Source organism: Coffea arabica, chromosome 7c (assembly GCF_036785885.1).
Source record: "Coffea arabica cultivar ET-39 chromosome 7c, Coffea Arabica ET-39 HiFi, whole genome shotgun sequence".
NCBI lineage: Eukaryota > Viridiplantae > Streptophyta > Magnoliopsida > Gentianales > Rubiaceae > Coffea > Coffea arabica.
In genome coordinates, this window is record NC_092322.1 from 11,113,593 (window position 1) to 11,132,144 (window position 18,552).

The 18,552-nt window shown below is 36.2% G+C and overlaps 3 protein-coding genes across 10 annotated transcripts; 2 read left to right on the top strand and 1 right to left on the bottom strand.

Moving 5' to 3' along the window:
• Positions 1 to 7,110: 7,110 nt before the first annotated feature.
• On the bottom strand, positions 7,111 to 10,021 carry LOC113699256 (F-box protein FBW2-like). Of its 8 annotated transcripts, none has more exons than XM_027219481.2 (5): positions 9,657 to 10,021; positions 9,415 to 9,451; positions 9,162 to 9,287; positions 8,667 to 8,993; positions 7,111 to 7,972 (listed from the first exon to the last, which is right to left on the bottom strand). In XM_027219481.2, the coding sequence occupies exons 3-5, from the start codon at positions 9,173 to 9,175 to the stop codon at positions 7,324 to 7,326; spliced, it is 990 nt and encodes a 329-aa protein (XP_027075282.1). In that variant the 5' UTR covers positions 9,176 to 9,287; positions 9,415 to 9,451; positions 9,657 to 10,021; the 3' UTR covers positions 7,111 to 7,323. The 8 variants fall into 8 exon arrangements, with proteins under 8 accessions (XP_027075282.1, XP_027075284.1, XP_027075283.1 ...); XM_027219483.2 differs by having other exon boundaries at positions 9,372 to 9,451; XM_027219482.2 differs by having other exon boundaries at positions 9,559 to 10,021.
• Positions 10,022 to 14,428: 4,407 nt separating this feature from the next.
• On the top strand, positions 14,429 to 16,310 carry LOC113699523 (uncharacterized mitochondrial protein AtMg00310-like). The gene is made up of 2 exons (XM_027219890.1): positions 14,429 to 14,557; positions 15,753 to 16,310. The coding sequence occupies exons 1-2, from the start codon at positions 14,429 to 14,431 to the stop codon at positions 16,308 to 16,310; spliced, it is 687 nt and encodes a 228-aa protein (XP_027075691.1).
• Positions 16,311 to 16,828: 518 nt separating this feature from the next.
• Positions 16,829 to 17,539, top strand: LOC113699524 (putative ribonuclease H protein At1g65750). The gene has a single exon (XM_027219891.1). The coding sequence runs from the start codon at positions 16,829 to 16,831 to the stop codon at positions 17,537 to 17,539; it is 711 nt and encodes a 236-aa protein (XP_027075692.1).
• The last annotated feature ends 1,013 nt before the right edge of the window (positions 17,540 to 18,552 follow it).

The window sequence follows — 18,552 nt, forward strand, 5'->3', positions numbered from 1 at the left end:
TTGTCTGTACATCAGCTTGAATATTAGCTGCACCAGGTTCAGTTGATGGGCTTGGATTGCTGCTTTGACTGGAAATCACAACAGGCACACTACCCTCTATGTGATCCTGCATTAGGAAAATCTTCTCATAATATAGTTAACAGTTGTTAATTTGATAGTAAACAGTTTCAGCACTCACTGAACATATAATGAAGTAACGTTTACCCAGAGAACAGCTCCTGACAAGCCTGTGTTTGCAATTCCCCTGCCAGGCCTTGCTCCTCTTAGGAATCTGTACATTAAGTTGTATGTCATGATCTTAAGTATGGTGAACAAAGTAACATGATCAATATTAGAAATCAGTTATGAACCTGCTGATTTGTTTGCGAGGTAGAGTTATTTCCTCTCACAGGTGGTCTTTGGCATGTTCTCTTATTATGGCCAAATGCATTGCAGTTCTTACATCTCAGAGTAGTAGACCTCTTTGTCTGAGATGAAGCTGGTTCATCAGGTCCTCGCCTTCTATTCACTCTTGGTCTACCTGGATCTCTCCTTAGGGGTGGTGGTAGGACAATTGCTGGAGTGACATCAGGTAATGGAGGCCATCGTTTCTCATGAGGAATTGGGTGAATTATGCCACTATATGCCTTAATCCACATTTCTGTTGAGAAGCAACCATCACAGTAAGCCTCTACTTTTTGTCTTCTATATATAATGCCTAGTGCAGCATGCTTACAAGGTAGTCCTGACAGTTGAAAAGCACCACAATCACACGTCTTTTGGGTCAAATTGACAATGTATTCTCTGTCCACATCACCAACTTCAAATATCTCCTCACTTGCCATTTGCAGTGAGCATCTCCTAGACAGTCCAACAATTTCCTTCAGCTTTTTAGTGATTTTTGGAGTGATGTTAGAGCTCCATGTGCAGGCCTTGTGATATCTTTTATGCAGCTTTTTCTGAGCTTTTTTCTTAAACCATCAGCAAGAGTCAGTATTGGTTTAGCTCTTAAATCTCCCACCCATGCATTGAAAGATTCAGTAAAATTGTTTGTGACATGGTCACACTTTATCTCAGTTGAGTATGCGTGCCTAGCCCAAGATGCAGGTGGAATCTTTGATAAGTATCTCCATGCTTCTACATTCATGTCTTTAATGGAGGCCATTGCTTCATTGAAGCCTAATGCATCATAGCTCTTAGCAGCTTTCTAGAACAAACTGTTCAGTAATACTCCAGGAAATTGAAGCCTAAAGTTGCTGCAAATGTGTCTGCAACAATGCCTTCCAGTAGCTAATGGAATTTGCTCCTCATAAGCAAGATTCAATCCCTACAGCAATTGAGTTAAAACCATTCAAATAATAGGCATAGCTGGACATATAGAATGAGACATTTGCCATGATAGTAAAGTAAACAAGGTCTATACCTTTTGTCTATCACTCATGAATGTTAAAGGAACACTGTTATGAAATGGTCCAAAGAATTCCTGGAAAAAGTAGAAGAACCAGCTCCAGGTTTCTTTGTTTTCAGATTCAACCACAGCAAATGCAATAGGAAAAATTGAGTTATTTGCATCCAATGCCACAGCAGTGAGTAATACTCCACCAAAATTGCCTTTCAAATGACAACCATCAAAACCAATAAAAGATCTACAACCAGTTAAGAAACCATCTTTCTGACCTTTGAAACTTATAAACAATCTCAAGAATCTTGGTTCGACAAGTAAATTGGGTCTGTCATAATGAACTTTGCATAAGCTACCAGGATTGCTCTGCCTTAGAAGAACAACATATTTTGGTATCTTACTATATGAAGCTGCATGTGTACCCTCAATTTCTTCCCTGGCCTTTTCTCTTGCCCTGTATACTTGTTGTTTGCTAGGATGAACACCATATTTTAGCATCTCAGCTTCAATCCCCTTTCTGGAAATGTCTGGATGATCTCTCATCACAGCAACAAGTTTCTTTGCCATCCAATCAGAGGTGGCCTCTCGATTCTTGCTGTCCATCACACAAGTGTGTTCTGGTGTGTATGACTTTATCATATACGTCACTGAATCTGCTAAAGGTGAGGCATGAATTCTCCACTTGCATCCATCAATACCACACTTGGCTGTACATCTGCTTTTTTCATTCTTCAATCTTTGTAGGGGAAAACCTTTTTGGATCACAAAATCCTTTAATGCTGCTCTAAAAGCATCAACATTTGTGAAAAGCTGTCCCTTCTTAAACTCTATGTCTTCTTTTCGGTTGTAAGTCCACATCTTGCCTCTTAAGGCTTCTCTCATGGGATCTATTTCATGTTCAGATTCAGAATCAGGTACAATATCCTCATTTTCCTTGTCATCAAAGTCAGAAAAATCATCATCACTACTGTCACTTTGGGATACAGACCAATGCTCATCACCTAAATTATCCTCATTGTTACTGTCCCAACCTTGATTCCATGAGTCATCAGAAGTAGAATCACTAATGTACTCCTCAGTCTCACAATTTAATTCATGAACTTCGATATTCTTGCCTCTACCAGTTTTTTCAGTTCTTAAATTCTCATGCTCATTTACTACATTTCTGTTTAGGAAGCTGTCACTCTGTTCTGCAGGGATGATATCCATCTCCAACACTTGTATATTAATGACTACATGAGATTGATGCACCTTGAACATTTCAGCAACAGATTGGTCATCATTCACATCTAAGTACTCAGCTGTACCAGGTATTTCGCATCTCATGTGCACCAGTAGATTGACATTTCCAGACATTTCTTGCAATGCCTTCTCAGCAACATCATTTAGTAAGTCAGAATACATGTAACTCTTGGGATTTACCTTAGCCACTCTTACTTTTCTTCCCATACAATGGACCACAATATCATGAACATCAGTGTTAACCATCCTACAATAGACAATCATAGCCTACTGAAGTTATTGAAGTTACAGAAAATATTAGTTACAAAATTAACCATCTTGCAACATTGGTTGCTGAAGTTACAGAGAAAGCATAAGCTACTAAGGTTTGGCATCTAACTATATCAAACAATCCAAGTCAGACGAGAAATATAGAAGCAATCAAGCATCAACTGGTAGAGGCTTAGCAAACCAAGTCACGTGACAAACCAGAAAATCATAAGCAAACATGTATCAAGCTTATACGAACAACAACCAAATCAGAAGTAAGCTACCAAGGAATATTGAAACAGTCTCTGAAATCTTAAACGCTTACCTGGTAACGCAGTTTGTTTGCCAGAAAGAGACTCTTCTTCAGCAAATGTTAGAATCAACAAGTTTGTTTGCCAACCATCAACCTCAATTGCTATAACACAACAATGGCGGGAACAGACCAAGTTTCTTGCTTCTATATGCACCGTGCCTTTCAAGCTGTTATGTCAATCAGATCAAGAGCATGGCGCCTAAGTTTGGCGCCATTTCACAACGGTCCCTTTTCTATTTTCGTTTTTAGGACTCTAATTTATGGTTAATTACATTAATTGTGTTTATAACTAACTTAACTAATAGCTTTCAGATAATCACAAAATATTAACAAAATTGTAAGGGTATTTAAGTCTTTTTGACACAAATGATGTAAGAAATGGGACCTCACCATCTGACAGGGGAGGTTTGTGGAATTTCAGAAACCACAGGGGAGGGGAGTGAAACTGTCAGAAACCTCAGGGGAGGTTTCTGAAATTATCCCAATAATATAGATACCAAAGGCTTTTTTTTTTTTCTCAAAAATCCTAAACTACCTTTTTTGTACAAAAATAAAATAAAAATTATTTTGCCAATTATTTTCTTCTATATTTCAACAAAACCCGCTATACTAACAAACTAGCCTAGCAAATAATCTAATTCCAAATTCTAAACCTAACCAATTCCATTATCATAGGCATGGATGGGATTAATCAAGTTTAAAAGAAGGAATGCATCATTATGACTATAGAGATCTTCAAGAAATTCATTTTGCCAAAAAATTAAAATTTTATTTATAACTAATCACACCCCAGACTTCAAACCCACTGTCCATGTATTTTCAAAACAAAATGATCTTTTTAACCATCAAATCTCCAACACATGTTAACATCTTAAATACAAAGAAAAAACTCCATCTGTATAACAAAATCACAACCAACAATTATCAAGTATAAAAAATATATAGATGTACTTATTAACATCTTAAAAAGTTTTTTGAATGGATGATAGGCAAATTAACAAATTTACCAATTTTAGCCCCTCTTCCTCTTTTGGGCAATGATTGCATTAATTGTTCCATTATTATTGTGTGTCTCTTCATCTCCTTTTAGTTTGACCATGAAATTGAATTTTACTTCAATCATCAAATCTAATCCCTCAACTAAACTTGTGACCTGGCAATTCTAAAGAAAAAAAAAGAGGAATAGGAATATATAGTACGGTTTGAGGGATCACTTGTGGTATGATTTGTTGCAGTTATAGACAAGGGTTGGTAGTAATTTGAGAGCGGGTTATAAGATAAAGGGGTTGATGGATGAGAACGAAGTGATAGTAAGTGAGAGAAAATCACCGTTAATTGTAACTTGTAAATAGGATAACCGAAGAGATTAGGTTTCTTTTTCTTTTTCTTTTTAATCTCATTTCATTATATTGTGAATTATTTATTAAGTGAAGGTTATTATAGTCATTTTATTGTGATGAGGGAGGTTAGTATAATTTGTAAAACTTGAGGGGAGTCGAGTGAAATTATCATAAACCTTAGGGGAGGTTTGTGAAATTATCCCTACTTCATATTTAAAGCCTCGTCAACCTGACAGACGTAATTTTCTTCATCAAATAATTCTCATTTGATGGAAATGCCTAGATTATATGTCTATTTCATGGTAAACAAGTAGTTTATTGAACTCAGGATTCATTTTTATTTATTCATCATCAAGAAATGACAACCGTTTATTGGCACAGAAAGGGTTGATTGAGTTTCTAGTTCTTTTATTTTTTTTTTCTTTTGACCGAACACGATAGAATCTAATTTAGATCTACTCTTATTCTAGAGTAGGGGAGGGGGTGACCCAAAGCCCATGTAGAGCCTTAAGACTCTCTTGGAACAGTGGAAACAGCAAATGTAGTTGGTTGATTGAGTTTCTGGCTCAAGCTGGTATTGTTTTCAGTTGGGTACATTTGCTGTTTCCACTATCTTTTTCCCGGAATCTTTTTTCCCCTGGGCTCATAGTATATGAGGCCAGTGATCATCATTTAACTAAAGTATATCCAGTGGCTTCTTCACATATTTCTTGATTTAAAAACTATAATGGATGGGGTCATAAGGGACTGAACCCTGCTCTTGATCATCCATGTTCTGCTATTTGGACTTATCCAAAAGGCATCTTTCAGCACCAGAATGACCAGGAGAGACCAAATGCATGCAACAAGCCTGTATAGTGATGCGGCTGTGAAGCCTGTGATCTAATGAATCACAGGTTTCGAATCTTCTCCTACTATTTTGGCTTTTTGACATGGCCAACGCTGCAGGGAGCCACGTTCCTTATCTTTTCTTTGACTTGTAATGTTCTATCGGCTGTTTGTACATGCAAGTTTATAAAGTTCCATCTACATATGGACATACAAACTCTCTCTCTCTCTCTCTCTCTCTCTCTTCCTTTTGGGTCAAGTGACGTGGGTTCTTGAAGAGCTGAGAATGTAATCCATGGATTAGGTTAGTCGACTATCATCTAGATTTGGTATAATTCTCATCCCTTGTAGCCTCCAATATTCATGTGGTACCAGGTGGGTACAAAATCAGTGGCAATACGAATATGTAGACAATTGAAAAAAATTTCTAGAAGATTTATAGTCTATTAGCAATTAGCGACCAAACCTGGTGCATCCATGTTGTCATGATGACTAAGTTAATGATATGCTTTTTCTGTCGCATGTAATCACCATCAGAGGTTGATGCGGTAAGTAGAATCATTAAGTTGAAATTTTTAACCAGCTTGTCACTTCTAGAATAAGCTTGAGCTATTTGCCATTCAATCTTTTATAATTCATGGTGATTCGGTCCCCCCCCCCCTTTTGGCAAGGAGGGTGGTGGGTAGTTCAAATTGAAATTGGATTTGGTAAGTGTCTAAGCTTGTTAGATCTGGCCCTGCTTAGATTTTTTCCTTTTGATAAAAGAAAGTTTGGATAAGCTCAACTTCGATCACCGTTACGGGTCATGACATGTTTTCAAAATCATAGGTTACGTATGTAAGTTCTTATGGATGGTTCATCGACACGGCACTCATATCGATAGCAGAATTTGAATACACGATCTTTTACGAGAAAGTAATATATTCTTTTCAATTGAACCAACTTATATTGACTGGCTCTACTACATGGGAAGGTTGTGCTGGGTACAATGGTTTTTGATGATGAGAATGTACTAAAGAATTAAGACCTCTAATGGAGAAAATTGAACATCTCTACCGGGTCCTTCTTCTCCAACTCCTCCTATGCACCCAAATCAGGAGACCACGTTTAGTATATATCACATACCCTTAACCATATAGACATCCTCTCTTGATTTTGTAGTTTTCCCTTAAACAGATGCTTCTATTCAAAGTACCATCCAGTCTACATAATCCCGTGTTTTCTTTAATCTTGAGGGTCCATTCCACTGAAGTTTCATTTTTAAGCATCTCAGCATTGTAAAGCAATCAAATCACTATAAATCAATGAGATGTCTTTAGTGGGTATTTTTATTAATCACTTTGATTTGGTGCAAATCAAATGACTTTTGCCGAAAGAAACTCAAACCTACTTTCATTAAATTCAAAGACGTCTAATCTTGCACAAGATAGCTAACCTCTCACTCGAGAAGATTAAACATACTTTACAAGAAGTCAATGCTCAATATTTCACGATGCATTCACTTAAGGTCCACTGGCCTAGACAATCAGTGAGCATAGATATGACAGATTTCTTGCAGATTCAGCATGCTGTTTAGTCTTCTACGTGTAGCTATCTGGTTACATCTTTCCCCTTTCTTCTTAAGGAGTTTGGCAGGAAACTGTAAGTTGCAAAAACCAGTTTTGTTAAGCAGCTTCACAAAATCGAGAAGCAAAGATAAACAAGCCCAATGATTCTTCATTTGCTGAACTCCAAGAAACTCAGAAAGAGGCCAAAAGTCAGGCAGAGAAGATCCATTGTATTATTGCTGTGATAGAAAGTTTTTTTGTAGAACAGCAGTATCATATGAAGGCGGCACGCATCTTATATTTACATCTTAAAGGAAGCAGAAAAACTTCATAGAAGCAGTAATACAAGCAGAAACTTTGGTACCATGACCTAGAAAAACAATCATAAAAACTCTACACGCGGTTAACTGACATATATCAACTTCAAGGAGATTGGGGCCAGTCATATCCAGCATCCATTGCCTCGACATCATCGTAAAACCACATTTCAACGTCCTCGATTTGTTGCTCATCTCCCCAATAGCCATCACTTATTTCGTCATAATCATCGCCCATACCAGCAACAAAATCCCAGGCTAAGTAGCCTGAAGAACCAGAGTAATCTGAGCAACTATCCCAACCATTCATATCATAATAATCTACAACATTGGGACCAACAAGCTTCAATCTTGGGAATTTCTTCACAAAGTTCTCATCAAGATTTACATTGAAACACCCACGTACATCCAATAGTTCAAGCTGTCTGCAGTTTGTAAGAATCTCAATCACACTGCTTGTGCTTACAAGCAGGTAAGCAATCTCAAGATGCTTGAGTTTGGGCATTGTAGATGCAATGGCAAGTGCTTCATCATCTTGGGAGAGTTTGTCAATCACCTCTAGTGGGTGCATTATTCGACGTAACCCTGTGAGAAATTTGCAGTTCTTTCCTATTGCTTCGAGTGCTTCTGCTCCGATCTTTATGCAGTAGCTCAAATCCAGAAAAGTTAAAGTCGAGAGCATCCCTGCAACTTGTTCCACTATTGAGTGGCTAATTTGACTTCTTGGCAATCGCAGCGTCTGTAAACATTTAGCACTTGCAACCACACAAAAAGAAATGTCAAGAGGCCCTTCTACATCATAGTGCAACACAAAAAAGCTTTTTGAAAAAACTAAGATTTAAGGGCTCTTGCTCAGTACTCATATTTCAATTCTTAAAATACTACCTTGATTCTTCATATAAAGCTGCAGCTTTTTGTGAATTTTAACAACTATGGTCTGCCTTGGCTAAAAGGGAACAACAATAGGGCGAATAATGTGAGAGTAACAATTACACATCCACTAATGATGGCTTATCTCTGAGACTCCAAAACAACGAGTTATGACTTCATTACACGTATCAATTGTTCAAGTATGTTCACCTTCTTGCAATTCAGTACCACTTGCAAATTGACACCCAGTGCTAGTTTTGAACTCTCTTAAAGGATTGAGAAACTAATATGATCAAAAAGAAAAAGACAGAGCACAGACAAACATTTAAGCAGGACATTAGAATTCAGAATGTCTAACTACTTGAACCCATTTTGGAGATTCACATGCAGTCAACTATGTCTCAGCTCCAGAAGAACCAAAAGAAACTACAATACATTTTTGCTGGTGACTAAATAAGTTGCACTCTGAAAATTTTTGCCTTCTGAATCAAGTTTGGAAACATGGTAAACTGGATGGCATTCAATGATGAACATTGTATTGTAAATGCAAGAATATAAATACAGTGATTGGTTACTCACTGGTTAGCGATATATGCAAAGCTCAGATCATTGGAGATGCCAGAAACACATAGTTTGCGAAACGAACCACAGCTTCTCGTGATGAGCAACTGCAGCATTTGATCGATGTTTTCAGGACTACAGTGCTGGCTCCATTCCTCAATGTCAATCTCTTGCCAACAATAAGGCCCCATAACTGCTTTCCTCCATGATTTGCAAACTCCAGGAACCACAGTAAGTATCTCCAGAAGGGAGAGATTTCTGAATATTAAACCAAGTGTATCAGGTATCAGTTCATCCCATGGTCGAAAATCACATCCCTCCTCCATTCTTTTCACAGTCAGACTACTGCACAACACAGCAAGGTAAAGGATTCCAATCTTTTAGTCCGACCTGAAAATCAAAAATCTAGAGTCACTAAAAAAGCACCTAAATTCGGTTTACGTGACAAGTATTTACACGGTCTAGAACCCCAAATAAATCCAATTGAAGATCCATGTGGTCTTCTGGACTTACTCTATTTCACCCATTGATGCCCACAAGTGGCAAGATTCCAAGGAGCTTAGATTTGGGCAGGAAAAAGTATATGAATTCAGGAATCATGATGCATGTCACATGCAGAGCTTCCAATCATTAGCAAATCTGCAGATTAATTCCAAAAGGGAAAATTAGAATTGCAGATAGGAAGGTGAAAAAATATAAGAAACAGAACACAGAGTGACAGACATTAAAACCAGTACACAGGCGGCAAAAAAAGAAAAGCCACCACCTTTGCAGAAACAACTCAGGACAACAAGCTCATAGTCCTGGAGAAAGACGATAAAAATTCAACCCCGGATGACAAAATATGCCAACAAACCATGTCAAGAACAAAATTTAACCAGAGAAGCTACTAAATTTAATCAATGCCTACATCGGCAATAACAAAATTTACGGAAATGGAAGAAAGCCTCTGATTACACCAAGCAATGGAAACTGATTATTTTTCACATGGATTTTGTACGAACTCACTGATACGAGGATCACTTTCATTGAAAGCAGCATGAAATGCTAGGCCCTGAATGATACATTGGGAAAAACAAAAAACTAAATAAGGGGTTCGGCTAAAAAGAGCAGGAAACAAATGCCAAAGTAGGATATGGATCTGTGAGGAGACCGCTTTATCCGCCTAAAATGCAGGGTGGTTTTATATCTTTACAAAGACTCTTCTTTTTCTTCCTCTGAATGTGAGAGAGAGAGAGAGAGAGAGAGAGACTGAAACAGAGCAAACAAGAAAATATGAAAAAACACTCAGGTATTCTACCCTTAATAACTTCTCGTTTTAAAGAAAGTGAACAATAAAAAAATCTACAGATTTCTTGATGGCCCTTCTGTTAAATGTTTGATGAGGCTGATTCTAGGCAAGTTTATTGCTTTTGTTGTGAAAATGGATGGTCTAGTATTTTACTAGCACAATTGCTATCAATGTTCTGGCCCTTGTGGGCTCAAGAGTGGCATTTTTCCTTTTTCCTTTTTTTTTCCCCTTGCACGTTTCTTTTTCGTCTCTTTTTTTGTCTTTTCAATCTCCTTTCCTGTTTTTAGCTCTGAGTTTTGTCACATCAATTCCCTTGATGAGGAAAGATTTACAGGATCTTCCAGCTAAGAGGGGCAGTAAATGAAGAAGTGATTGCTAAGCAAAGAATCTCCGGTGACAGAATTTGCTACTGCTCCTGCTTCTGCTGTTAATTGTTAGCACGTTAGTACAAAGTTCTGTATCCCTTTCATTTGTTACATAGAAATCGCCTAGAATGAAAAAGTCTTTCGATTTGTCCATTTCATTCTTATGTTTAATACAGATTTTTTGAGTTGAAATAAAGGTCTTTCTCCTCCAAAGCTCATTCTAATTTTTTTTTTTTTATGAAAAATGTGATCCGTCATAAAATTCTAAGAAAAGTTCTTTTTGATTTGAGAAAAAATAGCGACAATTTTAGTTACTTTTCTTTTTTTCTCCGTTATGTCTTGTTGTTACTTGTCAGCATCCAAGTACTTGGAATTTTGTTGTCATGTTGTTTGTAGATAATTGGTAACGTTTGACATTTGGATCAATTGCAATTTGTGTTTAGATTGAGATGGCAAAGAAGGCCTAACATAACACAACACAACACAACATCATTGTCTGTTTTCAATAATCTTTCATTGGAGGCAAGCTTGCAACCAAACATCAAAGTGAGCTGAGAATGCCAATTGATGGGTTGTTGGATGTGTGACCAATTCATTTAGCTGTAATGATATGGTCGAGTTCAATTGTCATTTTTCATAATTTGCAAGTAATGACAAACTTAAGGGGTCTCAACTGCGCAGGGTGAGCCTCAGCCTCACTGTATAGGGTTACAGTTAAAGGTGCCTCACTACCATGAGTTTCAGTCCAAATCCACTGTAAAGCTTCCACTGGTTTTTTTTTTTTTTTCTATTTCTTGTCTTGATAGGACTAGTACTACTATTTTTCTTGACAGAAACTGGACCACAAAATTTAGACGTTGTATCCACCAATCCAAAGTCATCAGTGTTTTGAAAACTAGGCATGTTTTACTACCAGTCTTCCACCATCAAGTCTTCTTCAATTTTTGAGATTTTGAGAAGCTAAAGAAATTTTTTGCACCTTGATGATGGCTTCTGAAGTTGCACAGTTTAGATTGCCATTTTTTCTGAAATATTTTTATGTTTTCGGTGAATATATTTATATTTTTCTATAAAAACTCTAGAAAATAACAATTCAAACGGATAAAAAGGAAAAATGTGTTAGAGCTTTTATCAATATCAACAATCACATGCAAATTAATCAGTATTGTCATTGGATTAAACTTATGGAACAATTTATCAAGTGTAATATTTCGAGAAAAAAAATGTAATATATTTCAAGAAAGGACTGTTTGAACAAAAGGTTGAGAGCCAAGCTAGAGGCTACTCCACCAAATTCATATCAAGAAATGTGTTATTTTCGCTCCAAATGCTGACACAGTTTTGTACTCAAGATGTTGTTATTTGTCAAGGATTAATCTTAAATACACTGACAGTATACATATTATCCTGCTTGGATGGATGTCATTTCTGTTCAATTTGAATTTCAAATCTATATTTTATATATGTGATATTCATTTAACCATAATAATGTATACAAGATTTATTCATTGGTCAATAACGACAATATAACTATCACTTTCATATAATGTGGTCAGAGTCTAGTATTTCTATCAAATGATATATTTACGGTATCCTACCTAACTATCGTGCAAGAAAAACAGAAAATGTGCAAGTCTTAATTTGGTGTTATCTTTTTTCCTGAAATCTTTATTATTTAGAAGAAAGTGGAACATTTTCATTTATGAAAAGAAACAAATTAAAGGGATTACTGATATTGCATTTATTTGCTAAGCGAGTTAAGAAAAGGTTACAATAACGCAAGAAGACAATGGTATTTAGCAATTCATTTTGGGCCATTGATCTTCTGATTTTGGGCTTGGAGTATACCGGTTCGGTTCTTCTCCGTCTCAGATGTTTATAGTAAAATTTTCTATTTAACTCAATCCATTGATGATAATAGGACCAATCGTCCATAAGCTCCTCTTTATTATTATTATTATTATTAATTAGGGCAAATTTCCGTTTGGCCCTTGAACTTTTAGTTTAGGTAAAACTTAACCCTTCAACTATTAATAATCAGCTTTTAGCCCTCTAACTTGTAAAATAAGGAACCCGTGGTGCTTTTGGCTAGTTTATCTGATTTTACAACTGAAAAGACAAATCACGCGAACGGCAATATATTTTATAGAAGGGTTTTTTTGTCTGCACAAAAACAAGCAAAAAGTCAACGATGTATATTGTATCCCCAATCAACCCAACTCCCTAATAGATCTCAACACACGAATTGCAGAGGGAAGGAAGAGAAATGTTTGTCAAGAGCAAGCAAGAACACGCAAATATCATAGCCCTCACCTTCCTATTTGTCTCAACGGTCAAGTCACAAAGATGACTATTTCGTAGACTGATAGAAACCCGAGGAGAAAGTACTGTTGAGAAATGCCAACTTTTCCTACAGATTTTATCAGATTGAGTTTGATATCAAAATAATTTAGTTATTAGAAAAATAAGAATATTTGTTAACCAAAGATCATGTTGGTTTGTTAACAAATATTTTAGCTAAGATTAACCATCGTACTGTAAAAAATGGATAGGTTCGATCTATAGTCATTAGGGCCTCCTAAAAAGATCTACTAAATTCATCAAGTTGTTCCAAAGGCTAGTAGAAGAATATTATATTTTGTTGAGATTTTTAGGATAATTGTTAGTTGGATATTTTGTTAGTTTGTTTTATGTAATCACTATAAATAGTGAGTTGATTAATGTAGAACACAAGCTCATTTTCGATCTTTAATATAAGTCTCTTATAAGCTTTTTTTGCAACACTAAAGTGTTGTTTCTTAGTTTATGCCCCAAAAAACCAACAAAGTGGTATCAAGAGCCTATATCTTAAGGACCTGAGTCTTTTTTTTTAGAGTGATGCATTGATAAGAATCCTTTATAAGTTCAAAGCTATGACAGGAAAGAACTTTTTATCAAATGTTTCAACTTTTAGTGGTGAAACTTACCAAATTGGGGCCATAAAATTTTGGACTTATTTGATAGTGAATGATCTACAGGATATGGTGGAGACGAATTTTGTTTCACCAGCATTTAAAGAGCTGATGGATACACAAATTAGAGACCACAGAGTTGCAGTTAGACAGAGATCCAAGACCAGCATTCACATTTCAGTTTTTGATGCCATTTTCCCAAGGATAATGGCTAATGATTTGATTGAGAATAAATTATTCTCAATTAAAATAAAAAGAAAAAGTTTCACTATGAATTGGTCAGATTTTGACAGTTCTAAAGTGGAACATGATGATGAAATCAAGAATTCAGATCTTGAAAAAATTTAGAAGGAGATCATTGATAAATCAGGAGGTATCAAATTGATTCCTGATATTTATCAAGATTATAATATTACTGTTTTTGAGTCTATAGATTTTGATGATGATGACAAAATGAAGAACCATGCAAAATTTCATATTTCTGTATAGGTTCAAATATCCTCAAAGGATGTTTCACTTTAAACCTATGAGAAGGTTATTTTGAAACATTAAAAAAAATCATCTTTTATTTGGAGTATGACATGAGAAGACAAAAGAAATGATTTGTTGCAAGACTAATATTTAGCTTGCATAAAAACCTAAAAGAAGAAATTCATTGCAAGGCTAATCTTTAGTTGCAGAACCTCTTACAAAAACCTTGTCCAAAACAAGGTTAAAAAATTTGAGAAGACAATTGAAAATCTGCAGCAAAAGTGGCAAGGAGGAGTTTTGAGATATGCCAATCTTTCCTACAGATTTTATCAGATTAAGTTTGATATCAAAATAATTTAGTTATTAGAAAAATAAGAATATTTGTTAACCAAAGATCATGTTGGTTTTTTTAACAAATATTTTAGTTAAGATTTACTAGTAGAAGAAGATTATTTTGTTGAGATTTTTAGGATAATTGTTAGTTGGATATTTTGCTAGTTTGTTTCATGTAATCACTATAAATAGTGAGTTGATGAATGTAGAACACAAGCTCATTTTTTATCTTTAATACAAGTCTCTTATAAGTTTTTTTTATAACACTAAGGTGTTGTTTCTTAGTTTATACCCCAAAAAACCAATAAGTACACTATTTGCTCACAAGAAGTTGGTGGCTGTGGGTATTGGGTTTGGATCAATGAGAAAATGTGCCGCCATTTTATTGAATTGATGCTCGACCTTCTAAGGAGGATCAATGAAATAGAGAAGCAAAGAGAGGAATTTGAAGTTGCAGTATCAAGATTGGAGGCAAAAGTTGCTAAGTTGAAGGCAACAGTAAGAGAAATAGAGGAGGACCGGATTGAAGCATTCGTTTTGCTGCCTAATTTGCCATTCCATTGTTGTTTCAATGTCAATGATACCTAGCTATTATGGAGCCCGAGGTGCAAATTATCTCTTCCTCTTCTTTGTCAACAAAGATTCTCAAGAGAAGATGAAGAGAGGTAAGGAAAAAGGATTAGTTTGAGAGCTTAGTTTAGTTGGGGTAGGGAAAGGAAAGATAATGTACTTTGTTCGATTATTACTTGTTTCTGTGTGGACAAAAATACTCTTCTACAAAGCATATTGCCATTCAAGTGATTTGACTTTCCGATTGCAAAATTTGATAAATTAGTAAAAAGGGCAACGAGTTCCCTATTTTACAAGTTGGAAGGTTAAAAGTTGACTATTAATAGTTAGAGGATTAAGTTTTATCTAAACTAAAAGTTCAAGGGCCAAACGGATAATTTGCCCGTATTATTATTGTTATAGTTGTTAAATATTTTATACTATTTTTCTTACACCAGAAAAATTTTAAATTTTGAATAGAAATCTTTTATACTATTTGAAATTTGAATAGAGATTATGTATCATAAAGGTTGAGGTGCTAGTGTCAATTATTTTTTACACTGATAGTATAGGAAATATCAACATTTTTTTCCTTCTTGTATTTCTTTATTCTTTTTTTTTCTCTTTGAAGCACCATCTATTTTCTGAAAATAGAAACTATTTTTCTTCTTGTATTTTTTGATTGCACACATATTGGATGTGCATTGAGTACTAGCATATAATAAAGCGAGAGTAGGAATTTGATTTGGTGTAAACAATTTAGTGTCATTTTTTGTAATTCTAATTTTACCCTTAAAATTAACTATTAACTAGTAAACATGTATGACACTAAAACTTAACTCCTTAACTATTGATACACTGCAATTCCTTAAATTCCACAACTCCAAAATTACTTCTCCACGATTATAAACTCCTCTTCACCTAGTTACACGTCAAACTAAACTGCTAAATATCACACAACTTCTAAAAATCTTCATATTTACAACTTCCAAATTCTCACTCCATAAAAATCTTTTGCCAAATACTAAACAAAGCACTTCTCCCGTTACCACACCATCATTGTGTCACCGGTTCTAAATTTCTTTGGTACGTTTTGCTTAGAGAAAGATCGTTCATCAATCAATAATTCTTTTGGGTGTACCAGAGTAAGTATTTAGGACTTCCACTGGTCATAGAGAGATCAAAAAGGCAGGTATTTGATTTCATTCGACAGAAGACTGTTAACAAACTTAAAGGTTGGAAGGAAAAGCTCCCGAGCCAAGCTGGTAAGGAGGTATTACTTAAATCTGTGGTTCTAGCACTCCCTACTTATGTAATGTCCTGCTATAGATTGCCAAAGGAACTATGCAGAAATATATGCTCAGAGATGGCTAGATTCTGGTGGGGTCAGAGGGAGGATGAAAGGAAGATTCATTGGATCAAGTGGAGTAGGATGACTGATATCAAGTCAGAGGGGGGACTTGGCTTTAGGGACCTGCAGGATTTTAATATGGCTCTACTAGGAAAACAGCTATGGAGGATTCACACGAGACCAGATCTTCTAATGAGCAGAATAATAAAGGCAAAATATTTTCCTGGGAAGCCTATTTGGGAGGCACAGCAGAGGGGGACTGATTCTTGGTGCTGGAAGAGTCTACTGAGTGCTAAAGGTTTACTGGAAGAAGGGATGAGAATAAGGGTAGGGGATGGTGCCAACAATTAAAGTTTGGGAAGATAGATGGCTGCCTGCTTTTGAGGATGGGAGAATAAGATCCCCGAGGAAGCCAGGTAGTAAAATTCAAAGGGTCTGTGAGCTGATTAGAGATGGGAAATGGGATCAAGAGTTGCTGGGGCAGGAATTTGAGGAAACTGACAGAATTCACATAGCAAAAGAGATGAAGAAAGGGAATGGCTACTGCAAAGAAGCGCTAGAATCGAGTAGTCATGGGAGACATAAGTCTTAGTGCTGGAATTTCCTTTGGAAGCTGAACATGAAGAACAAGCTCAAACACTTCATCTGGAAGTGTCTACAGGGAATCTTACCAACAAATGCTGTAGGGGAAATGTGATAAAGGTGATCCTATTTGCAGCTGCTGTGGTGAGCAAGCTAAGACACTAGAACATATGCTTTTTACATGTAGCTTAGCTAAAGCAATATGGAAAGCTGCTCCACTGAGCTAGGATGGATTGGAGGTTTTTACCAACAATTTCTGGCATTGGTGGGAAGAACTTAGAGGGGCTATGGGTAGGGAGGGTGGAAGAGACCACATTGTTCTCACTGTGCATATTTTGTGGCAAATCTGGAAGGCTAGGAATGACAAGCTTTTCAACAATAATAGTAGAGATCCAATGGCAGTTGTTAACAAGGTAGTGATGGAGTGGAATGAGTACCAATTGGCTCAGGAAGAAAGGACTGGGGAGGTGGGACAGACACTTGGAAAGACTGAGGTAAAGAGGGGTTGGGAGAGGCCACAAGGCTACTGGATCAAAATCAATACTGATGCAGCTCTACACAAGAAGACCTGCAAAGCTGGATGGGGCATTGTGGCAAGGGATAGGAATGGGATGCTGGTAGGAGCCTGGGCATGTCCAACTACAAAATGTGCAGAAGCACAAGTTGAGGAAGCTTTGGCGATTAGGGAGGCAATGGTGGTAGCTAAACGTAAAGGGTGGAGGATGGTGGAATTCGAATCAGATTGTAAGATGGTAGTCGACAAAATCAATGCACAGGAGGAGGAGATTAGCATAGCTACTATATTGGTAGACATATGGCGGTTAAAAACTGAATTTTATAAATGTTGTTTTTCCTTTACTAGGAGGTCTAACAACTCTGTTAGTCACCACATAGCAAAGTATGCTATAGACTTGATAGAAGTAGCTGAATGGAAGTGTGACTTCCCAACATGGCTGTTGGAGCTAGCTCAAGCAGATTTGGAGGAGCGAAGGCTCTAACCTTGTATTAGTTTTTGTGATTAATCTGATGTTGCCGTTTTGAAAAAAAAAATCAATAATTCTTTTGTCTTTCATTTTCCTTTTCCTTTTCCTTTTAACATGATATTTCTTTGTCTTTCATTTTCTTTTCATCAATCTATTTATCTGATTCGAGCAACTAATATTTTATTTTTGAACAGATTGCACGTGCATCGAGTATGACCTAATAACTAGTATATATAAGTTGTTAGCATTTAATTTATTTGAATACTGGGATGAGGGCCCAAAGTAGTGACGCAGGAAGGGGACCAATTAGAATTTAGAAATCCACGTGTGTTGTGTGGAAACGCGGAAACCGTATTCTGGGAAAGGATGGAGAGTGGGAGTTGAAGCTTGGAAGTCCAAATAGGTCGTAATGTATGGACCAGAATAGGTCCTGTAGACTGGGCAATAGAGAGTATCAGCACCGTCGGCATAGTACGTCTAAAAGTGAAGCAGAACGCTGTCGTACCGTCTGAATTTGCATTGGTAAGGCCACAAATAATTGAAGCTTCATTGTCTAGTTGCCTTTCAGGGCCTACTCTGGACCGATGAGCAATCACTATCATGTTTTAAAGAAGCCAAAAGTACATGACTTCCTTCTGAAATCGTATATAAATCTAAATAGTTTCTTGTATTATTTGAAATAGTTTTCAAAAGAATTATATATTTCCTATTATTGGCTTGTTCTTGTAGATTCTGCAAAAACTGACTAAGAAAAGTGATATTTCGTGGATTTTGGATTTTAGTTTTTTGGCTACTCTGGATGAAAAAGCAAGCCAAAAACGCCAAAAAAAAAAAAAACTGAAAAACCTATAACCCGGTGACAATAATTAAAGGAGACAATAATCCGGAAATATGAAAATATCCATTAATTAACTAAACATTCATTAAGTCATTTCTTTGTGAAGCAGTATTGATTTTACCCTCCAAGCAGATATGATACTTAGCAAACTATTGTTTGGATTGCAATTTTTGGAGAAATTGTTTTTGGA